The following is a 9,465-nucleotide window of genomic DNA, read 5'->3' as shown; positions in this document are numbered from 1 at the left end:
CCCGTACGTGCCGGGAGTCGAGGGTTGGCTCCCCACGGGTTTAGGGTTTAGGGTTTAGGGTTTAGGGTTTAGGGTTTGGGAAGGAGCAGCAGAGCTTTGGAGGCCAGCCCCGTGGCTCGGGCGGAAGAGTCTAGGGTTTAGGGTTTCGGGACAAGCAGCGAAGCAGCGAGGCCCAGTTCCGCGGCTCAGGCGCGAGGGTTTAGGGTTTAGGGTTTAGGGTTTAGGGTTTGTGGTGCAGGCCTTTGGAGATTCTGTCGGCAGATGAAGATGTGGATGTTCGCTTTTCTGCGGAGTTGGCGCTGGAAGCCTGCAGGGCTTCTTCAGCTGCTGTTGCTGCTTCTCGGGGGGCCCTTGTGTAGCCCCTGGGGTTTTGCTGCTGCTGCGTGCAGCAGCAGCAAAGCAAGGGTCTTGCTGCTGCTGCGTGGGGCCCCACGCAGCAGCAGCAAAGCCAGGGTCTTGCTGCTGCTGCGTGGGGCCCCACGCAGCAGCAGCAAAGCCAGGGCCTTGCTGCAACTCTGTGGGCCTTTGCTGGTCTCGCTCCAGTATACAGTTTCGGGGTTGTGGGATGCTTAGGGTTTAGGGTTTAGGGTTTAGGGTTTGGGGCTAGCATAGCTGCAGAGGGTTTAGGGTTTAGGGTTTGGACTTGGATCATAGCGCAAATAAATAAATTTAAATAAATAAAAATGCTGTGGAAGATTATTGCGGCTGGCTTTTGGCGCTCGCGCGAGGTGTATGTACACCCGAACGCAGAGGCGAGGCCCGCGAGGTGTACGTACACCTGAGCGCTCCCACCCCACAAAGTGCTGCTGGACAAATTAGCTGCTGCTTCCAAAAGGCTGCTGCTGCTGCAGCCAGCTGTGGGCCCGGTCGGCTTTGCTGCGGGGCCCCACACCCTTCCAAATCTACAGGGAGCAGCAGCAGCAAAGCAGCAGCAGCAAGGCAGCAGCAGCAAAGCAGCAGCAGCAAAGCAGCCACGGCTGCCGAGGCGGCTGCTGCTGCTGCCTTCGCAGCAGCAGCGAGGCGGCGCCCCAGGCGCCCAGGAGTCAAGCCTCCCTGTGCGACTGCCGCGCCTGGCCGGCTGGCTAGCTAGCTAGCTAGCTAGCCACCTAGCTAGCCCCCTAGCTACCTAGCCAGCTAGCTGCCTAGCCATCCAGCTAGCTAGCTAGGTAGCTAGCTAGCTAGCTAGCCGGCCAGGCGCCCCAAATCGCATGGCGACGGGCGCAGAGGGGCTGACGCAGCAGCTAGCTGCGGAAGGCGCGGAGTATGCGGGCTGTGGCTAGCCAGCTGTGCAGCTAGCCACGTGGCTAGGTAGCCGCGCAGCTAGCCACATGGGCTGGCTAGCTGTGCAGCTAGCCAGGTAGCTAGCTAGCCCGCTGCGCGGCCCGCAGCCCTGCGGCGAGCTGGCAGCTGCTGCTGCTGCGGCGCTGCGCTGCAGCACGAAGCTAAGAAAGGGCCAGCAGCAGCTTTCCCAGGCGTAGCCAGCTAGCTAGCTAGGTACCTGGCGGTTAACTAGCTAGCTAGCTAGCTAGCAGCTGGCCAGCTAGCTGGCTAGCTGGCGGCTAACCGGCTCGCTGGCTAGCGGCTGGCGAGCGAGCCAGCGCTAGCTGGAGAGTGGCTGGCTAGCTGCTGGCTAGCTGTCGAGCTAGCGGTGCGTTGGGTGGCTAGCTGGCTGGCTAGCTGGCTAGCTAGCTGGGAGTCGTCAGACTTTGTTAGGAGAAATAGCTGTTTTCCCTATTTAGCTGGGCAGCCGCCGCAGGCCCTGGGCCAGCCCAAAGACACAAAGCCCGCATGCAAAGCCCTGGGGTGTACGTACACCCCGTGGGCGCGGGCCGCGGGCGCGGCGGCGGCGACGGGGTGTACGTACACCCCGCGTTCCAGGGCCCCCGGCGGAGCCGAGGGCAGCAGCGCCGCCACTTTTGCTTCTTTTCATTCTTTTCATTCTTTTCTTTCTTTGCTTTTGCACTAATTGCCACTATCTCGAATCCTAACTAAACTAAAAGTGAAGAAAGAAGCCCCCCGCTGGGCGCGGGGGCGGCGCGCAGGTGTACGTACACCGCAGCGCTGCGCGCCGGGGCTCACAGACACAGCCGACAACACCCCAGACACCCCACACCTCCAGCAGCAGCAGCAGCAGTGCTGCTGCTGCTGCTGCTGCTGCAAAGCAGCAGCGGCAGCGCTGCTGACGCACAACGAGTCAGGCGGGGGCGCAGCAAGCTTCAGCAGCCCAGCGACGCTGCTGCTGCTGCTGCTGCTGCTGCCCCCAAAGGACACACACTCCCCACATAGAGCAAACACAAATGCAAGAGCCGCCGCGTCTCGCTTCCGCCGTTCCTGGCTCTCTGCTGCTGCCGCTGCTGCTGCTGCTGCTGCTGCTGCCGCAGCAGCAGCAGCAGCAGCAGGGCAGGCCTCCCTGGCTCTCCTGGTAACCTCGTTCTGTCTGCCGCGTCCCGTCGCTTCGCTGCGGCGGTCAGGAGCTAGGTGTGGACTGCTTGCTGCTGCTGGCGCTGCTGCTGCTGCTGCTGCTGCTGCTGCTGCGGGTCTAGGCAGGCGTTTGCGTCTTTGTCGGGCAGCTGTTTGGGTTTGAGGGCGTGGGGCCAGGGCGCGTGGTGGGGCCCGTGGGGCCCGTGGTGGAGTTGCTGCTGCTGCCGCGCCAGCGCCTGGCAGCGCACCAAACTGTTCGCGTGCTGCTGCACTGCCAGCAGCACGCGGCGGTGGTGCGGCAGCACGAGGCTGCGCTGCACCCACTCCGCAATAAGTCTTTCTGGAAGGAAGTCTCCAGCGGGGGGCCCCCCAAGGGCCCCCCCGGGGGGCCCCCCGGGGGCCCCGCTGCTGCTGCTGCGCTGCAGCAGCAGCACGCGCTTGACGTTGAGCCACTTCTGCAGCATCAAGAACTGGCAGCGCCGCACCAGCCGGAAGGAAGCGCTGCCGCCCGTGGCCACCACTGCAGCAGCAGCAGCACCGAGGGCCTGCTGCAGCACGGGGGGGAAGCCAGAGGCCCCCCCCGAGTGAAACATGGCCAGTTGTGCTGCTGCAGCAGCAACAGTCGAGGGCCTGAACTGCAGACTTATGCTGCTGTCCAGCAGCGCGAGCCGCACGAACAGCTGCGCCACTTCGCGGGCCACGTCCACGCGGCTGCTGCCGCTCACCCGCAGCGAGAGAGCAGCAGCAGCAGCAACAGCAGGCGACGCGCCCCTGCACACCAGCGCTGCAGCAAACGGATTCGCCTCCTCCACGTCTCCTGCTGCTGCTCCTGCTGCTGCTGCTGCTGCTGCTGCTGCTGGCTGCGCCGCGTCGCTCTTCTTCGCGGCGCCCGCCCCGCCTTCCTGCTGCTGCTGCTGCTGCTGCTGCTGCTGCTGCTGCTGGGCGTTGCTGCGGGCTTGGCCTCCCTGCTGCGTGTCGGAGTGCGCGGGCGCGGGCTCCGCGCCCGCGCCCTCGCCCTCCCGCCGCCGCTCCCGCTGCTGCTGCTGCTGCTGCTGCTGCTGCTGCTGCTGCGGGGCCGCTGCTGCTGCTGCTGCTGCGCTGCGGAGGGCCGCGCGGTAGTGGGCCGTGGCGAAGAGGTAAGCCACGTTCAAAAGACTCTCCGCCAACTCCGAAGTGGGAGCAACAGCAATATTGCCTGAGGGGGAGACGTGGGCAATGATGAGGCGTTCGAGCAGCAGCAGCTGCGCGTGCAGCGGCGCGCCCAGCGCGCCGCTGCTGCTGCTGCTGCTGCTGCTGCTGCTGCTGCTGCTGCTGCGGGGGTCCTCCGCGGCCAGCGCCTTGCTCGGGCACCCCACGCACGCCGAGCTGCTGCCCGCCGCCTCCTGCTGCTGCTGCTGCTGCTGCTGCTGCTGCTGCGGCGGCTGCGGGGCCCCCAGACCCTCGTTGCCCCCGCGCAGGCCCAACACTGCACGCCCACGCACCCCCTCGCTGCTGCTGCTGCTGCTGCTGCTGCTGCTGCTGCTGCTGCTGCTGCTCTTCCCTGCTGCCCCAAACGCAGGCGGCAGCAGCCGCGCGCCCATCCGGCTCGCTGCTGCTGCTGCTGCTGCTGCTGCAGACAGCCCGGAAAAAGGAGCAGCGCCTGCGCCGGACTCCGCCGACGCCGCCCCAGAAGACGAGGCCCCAGCAGCAGGGGGCCCCCCAGGGGGGCCCCCAGGGGGCCCCCCCGGGGCCCCCTCGCAGAGCCCCACAGCCGCTGCAGGGGCCCCCGCAGGGGCCCCCGGGGGGGCCCCCGCAGGGGCCCCCGAAGCGCAAAGGCCCTGGGGCCGCGACTGCTTCAGCGGGCGGCGCCAGGGGGCCCCCGAAGAAGCAGCAGAGACCTCCGAAGCGGGCGGCAGCTCGGGGGCCTCGCGGGGCCGTTTGCATGCAGCAGCAGCAGCAGCAGGGCCACAGGAGGCGGCCTGGCAGTGCTGCTGCTGCTGCTGCTGCTGCTGCTGCGGCTGCAGCGGCTGCAGCGGCTGCTGCGGCTGCAGCAGCTTCGGCGGGGGGTGGCAGGCGGCAGACATGGCGGGAGACGCGCAGAGACAAGAGCAGCAGCAGCAAGCAGCAGCAAGCCGTAGAAAAGGCAAGAGTTTGTGGCAGTTGGCTGGAAAAGGAAAGCAGCAGCAGCAGCGCGAAGCTGCAGCTCGCGGGCCAGCCGTGTGTCTCTGCCTCCGCGCGGGGCGTCCGCTGCCCCGCTGCAGCTGCGCGTGCTGCTGCTGCTGCTGCTGCTGCTGCTGGGCGTGGCTGCAGGGGCGGGAGGAGCAGCAGCAGGCGGGGAGGCCGGGCAGCGCAGCGGGAAAAGAAACGCCCACGAAAGAGGCCGCAGCGATGGCTACAGGAAAGGCATATCTACAGCAAGTTGAGGGTTTGAGGAGGAGACAAAGAAAAGGAGGAACTGGGGAGGCAAAGAGTCAATGTTGTGAAGGTTGCACGGAAGCGCAACGGCGGGCGGCGGCCCCCCCGGGGTGGCGAGGTGGAGTTACACCGCGGCTCTACTGGCCAAATAAACAAATTCAGGAAATAAAAACACAGAAAAGAAGTGACAAACGACGAGATATTGGAGGCAAAGTGGTTAGATCCCCGCGTTCAAAGTGGCCGTACGCCGGCCCGCGCCAGCCGACCACAGAGCGCCTCTCCCGCAGCGCAGCGGGTCCACGCGAATAACTGACGTTACAAACAATAAAGTAATCACTTTCTGCACGAAATTGCAGGACAAGAGTTGGGACTGAGGGCTCTCCAACTCGGGCGCGGCGCGTGCATCCAACTGGCAACCAAGCCCGTCGCCGCGGGTGTATCTACAGTGCCGTTCGGAACGGAAGAAGAAACTGGCAATTGCGGAAAGGACGAAAGTACAAACTCACGGCATTGAGCCGCCAAAAGTCACGAAACGACAAGAAAATTGTACACAAACGAGAAAACAAATTTTACCTACAAGACACAGGCGGCCCACCCCGACGCCGCGCAGCGCCACCGCAGTGGGGGTGGGTGTTTCTCCTTCTAGATACATGCAGCAGGTGCAGCTGGCAGCAAAAGACCTATTTGCATTCATTAAAGCCTCGGACTATTCCAAGTTGCACCCATTTGTGATCTTCCTGCACCAAACCACTGCATTTCCCCGAGCCCCCAGCCCGCCACCTGCGCCTGTCACACACAAGCTGCCGGGGCAGCCACGCCAGTCTCCCGCCAAAGCCCCCAATATCTCCCCACACACACCCGGCCTTTGCCCCAACTCTCTGCCCCCAAACACCCCGCCCAGCGGGCCCTCTGCACACAAACCCGACTCCCTCCAGCGCACAAGTCCCAACGGCCTACGCTGGCCTCTGTGTCCTCCACGCTGCACCTGCGCACGCGGGCTCTTCGCCCAGCCCACCAAAGCCTTCGAAGCCTCCGCCTGCAGTTCCTTCCCTTGCAGCCCGCGGCCCCTGCGCTGCGCTGGCGGCAAAGACTCCACTAATTCGCAGCCTGGAAAAGCTGCGTTAGTGCACACTGTCTAGTTCAAACTCCTTCTCGGCGAGTTAATGTCTCCGGAAGCTCTTGCTGCTGCTGCTCGTGCAGCGGAGACTGCTCGCGCGTTGTGGCTTTGCGCGTGAAGCCGCGGAGCCTTCAGGCATAGCCACCCAGGAGGGATGGCGGCTGCAGTAGAAAGCTAGCAGCGAACGCGGATGAATAATTACAAGTACAGTCGGCATTTGCAACAAGGCCGGGACAATAAGACAAAAAGGGCCTAATCACGGACAGATGCGCCGCAGAAACTCTGAAATCTGCATCTGAATTCAGTGTCAGTACAACCCAGACTACACAAGCATTCTGTCTAAAATGTCTTTGAGTGCTCGCTCAGCTCACAAGCCCACAATGCGTGCGGCAATCAGAAGCAGAGTATCCCATATAGCTTCCCTTTCTGCATGAGAACTTTAGCCCTGGAGTCTCTAACGTGGCGAGACTGTACTGCGCGGGACATAGAATAACACACCAGTTTCTTCATCCTGTGCGTAAAAATGTGTCAAGTGAAACTCATACTTCAGGAGAAGAAGTGAGCCTTCTGGATCAATCAAGCCCATGTGCATGATGTTATGGCAGTGTTTCTGGTTCATTCATCTTCGACTTAGCCACACTGTAGACTGTCCGTCTTTAGAACGGTCTTCAGTCAAAACATTCCTGCAAGGAAATGCTTAAAATGGGCTTGGAACCTGGTTCCGCCGTGTTGATTTTGATGCCTTAGTGGCTTGATGACATAACTTTAGCCCATCGGCGTAGGGTAAGGGCTCTCCACAGGATAGAAATAAAGTGCCCTACTACAGTAACGGCGATGAAGGAATATTAGGCAGAGGCGCATCCAATGAGCGTGCTGGGACATACTTTCTGCTGGCTTTGTAGGCCCAGTAAGCAAGAAGCAGGCCTACCTGCGCACTTATCTTTCCTGCTTCTCACTGCATACATTCCGTCAGTGTTAAGAAGCTCCTTCCTGGCTTGTCATCTTCTCACTCTGGGTTGATACTCAGCAGAATACTTCTGTAAGTTAGCAGTGCTGCTATTGGCTTTCTCTTCCACTTACCACGAGCTTGAACTTTTCCAGCGCAAAACGTCTGGCTTCGCTATATGAAAACTGCCTTGTGATTCAGCTACCAGCGTGTCCCTCGAATGCTTGCATCTTGCCCGGTGAGTCTCTAAAGTGGTTGTTGATTTCTGTAGGGATGCTTGCTCCTGATAAATATTGCTAGGAAGGGCAGCAAAAAATTTTGGCAGTTGTATTTTCTGGGACACCGGATTGCTTCGGAAGGCTCCTGAAGGCTCTCTATAGGCATGCTACTAGTTCTTTATGAGCTATCTGTTGCTGAATAACTCGTTTGTGGTAAAAGAAAGGACGACAGAAGCAGAGATACTTAAGTGGCTAGGCAGTTAAAGAACCAGCGACCAGAAGTCAATAGGGATCCGCAAAAAACATTTGAACTTTACGTGTAAGTGATTCATAAAAATTTAACATTTGTTGGTTATCATTGGCAAGAGCGCTTCTCGCCTCATGCAGAATTACAGGGTTGCTAATGAAATAATTTGGTTACTCCAAAAGCTGTCTCAAGCTCAGCCACAATACTAGACTGGGAGTGGAAGATTTTGCACTAACCCCAATTAGAAAGTAATGTGCTACAACTTGAGCCACTTTGTTCTGCTCGCGATTACTCCCCTACACTACTAGTATAGCTGTATCGCCCTTGAGCTCAAGCATTACCACTCTCGTCAGCCTAGTCCTACTATAACGCAGAGCAAAATCCCGTTCGTTCCCAAGTAAAAGAATGGCCTTTTAGTCCCGTTTTTGGTGCCCCCTTAGCTGGTGCCTTGTTCACTAGGCAACAGCGTAAGGTTTGCTGCTTCTTTCGTCGTCTTTGACCCGCAGCTGCTTTCCATTACGAGGATACTGACAAACAAGAAAATCGAGAGTCGCTCCATGCATCAACAAAAGTGTACAGAGTAACTGGAACATTTTGGAACCCTAAAGGTTAACTATGTGTCTTAAGAACAACTTTTTCCATGAGAGGCGTAGCATAGACGAGTGCTATGTAGAGACCGAGGCCCGCCTTGGCCCCTACGCGTCTCTTCTGTTTTGGCTACACAGGTGCATAACCACTACTCACTGAATACACCATTACACGCCTGAGTGCCCCAAAACGCATTATTCTAGGTGGATAAAGAAGAGAAATACATTTGCTTTCTTCCGGATGCTGCCCGCTCACTCTGTGACCGTGCTGTGCACTGCAGCTTTAGCGTCTCATGGCATTCCAAGAGGCAGGCCCTGACAGCGCAAGCTGGTTCCGCTTGTCAAGGAGCTAGTTCCATTTGTATGGTATCTACTTCTAGTTATTGTGTCAATGCAAATGCAAATGGTCAGAATTATATGATCGTGGTTCATTTCGGCTGGGGCTGGCTTGTCAGAATGCTGTGGAGCCGTTGTTAGTCAAGTCTATGATCCTTGGGGCAATTTCTGGGCTCCGTTGTAGTGCTGCGTACTACCAGGTTGCTGGATGGCACAACGCGCCCAGCGCGTCCTAGCTATCCAACGCCAACGAAAAGAGCTTATTCTCCAAGAAACAAAAAAAGCTGCCGTTGTGAATTGAAGTGCATGAGACTATCAAGCTTTGCCCTTGATGATCCGCGCGCGCGCCGTTAAAGTAAGCATTACTTACTCTTCTGCGGCCCGCAATGGGCAACATCCCCGAGCATATAAACACCAGCTCATACATTAAAGACACACTAGGGCAGCAGAAGGAGTTTGTCTCCTTGAAGTAGGATATCCACCACCTCAATAGCCGGGCCATTTGCGCAGCGGGGGAATCTGCAGAGGGGATACCAGCACAACAAGGGCCCAGTTGAGCATCGACAAAATGAACAAAAAAAGCATTGAAATACGAAATAATGGAGCCGCATAAACTGCACAGTTGCGGGGACCATGTTGCAACACTATAGAAAGACAGGGACACAAGGACGCTTGTAAATCGCGTCAGGTCAATCGGAAATTGATTGGGGAAGAAGGAATCCTATGGGGAATGTATGAGCACACGGGTTTGAAGAAAAAGTGTATGAGCTTGCACGGTAAAAGCTTGTCTAGTATTTCAATTCGGCAATCTCACGCTGCATAGCAGATGGCTGCGGCATCTGTTCTGCGTTCGGTACGTCTTTCTGCAACTAAGGAGCTTAGAAAATGGAGTGTGGCGTCATGCAAAGTAGCAAAGCAATGTGGTGGACAGATTTAATGAGAGTCTCTGAAGGCTAACGTACCAGGACAAAAGCTTTGCTCATCCATGCTGCTCGACAAGCTTTTTTTGATACTTGCACCAAGCGTCAAACGCCTGCTAAGGCGTCTTCGCAGCTTTTGTGTTGTTTATGCTTCTGGGCCAATTGAGGCTACCCGCATCACGGACTACTGGAGTGCCTTTGGCACTAGCAGAGAAATCACCGTTTTAGCATCTAACAAAAACTCTCAGCTTGCTGCGAACCATGCTTTCCCTATTCAGT

At 58.5% G+C, this 9,465-nt stretch overlaps 2 protein-coding genes across 2 annotated transcripts in view; one reads left to right on the top strand and one right to left on the bottom strand.

Moving 5' to 3' along the window:
* The window catches only part of ENH_00034800 (HEAT repeat containing protein, putative), a gene marked incomplete at both ends in the record, with an annotated part of 9,732 nt that extends 9,373 nt beyond the window's left edge, over window positions 1-359 (top strand). Inside the window, one exon of the mRNA XM_013580348.1 lies at window positions 239-359. Coding sequence (XP_013435802.1) covers window positions 239-359 — 121 coding nt within the window. The remainder of the gene's footprint in view (window positions 1-238) is intronic.
* A 2,115-nt stretch (window positions 360-2,474) lies between these two features.
* Window positions 2,475-4,484, bottom strand: ENH_00034790 (hypothetical protein, conserved; the record flags this gene model as incomplete). Its single annotated transcript, XM_013580347.1, has 1 exon — window positions 2,475-4,484. One exon carries the CDS (start codon window positions 4,482-4,484, stop codon window positions 2,475-2,477), a length of 2,010 nt encoding a protein of 669 aa, XP_013435801.1.
* Window positions 4,485-9,465: the final 4,981 nt, after the last annotated feature.

The sequence above is a fragment of the Eimeria necatrix genome, genomic scaffold (assembly GCF_000499385.1).
Source record: "Eimeria necatrix Houghton genomic scaffold, Enh_scaff253, whole genome shotgun sequence".
NCBI classification, from domain to species: Eukaryota; Apicomplexa; class Conoidasida; order Eucoccidiorida; family Eimeriidae; genus Eimeria; species Eimeria necatrix.
Note: the sequence above shows the minus strand (reverse complement) of the source record. Positions and strands in the feature narration are given on the sequence as shown.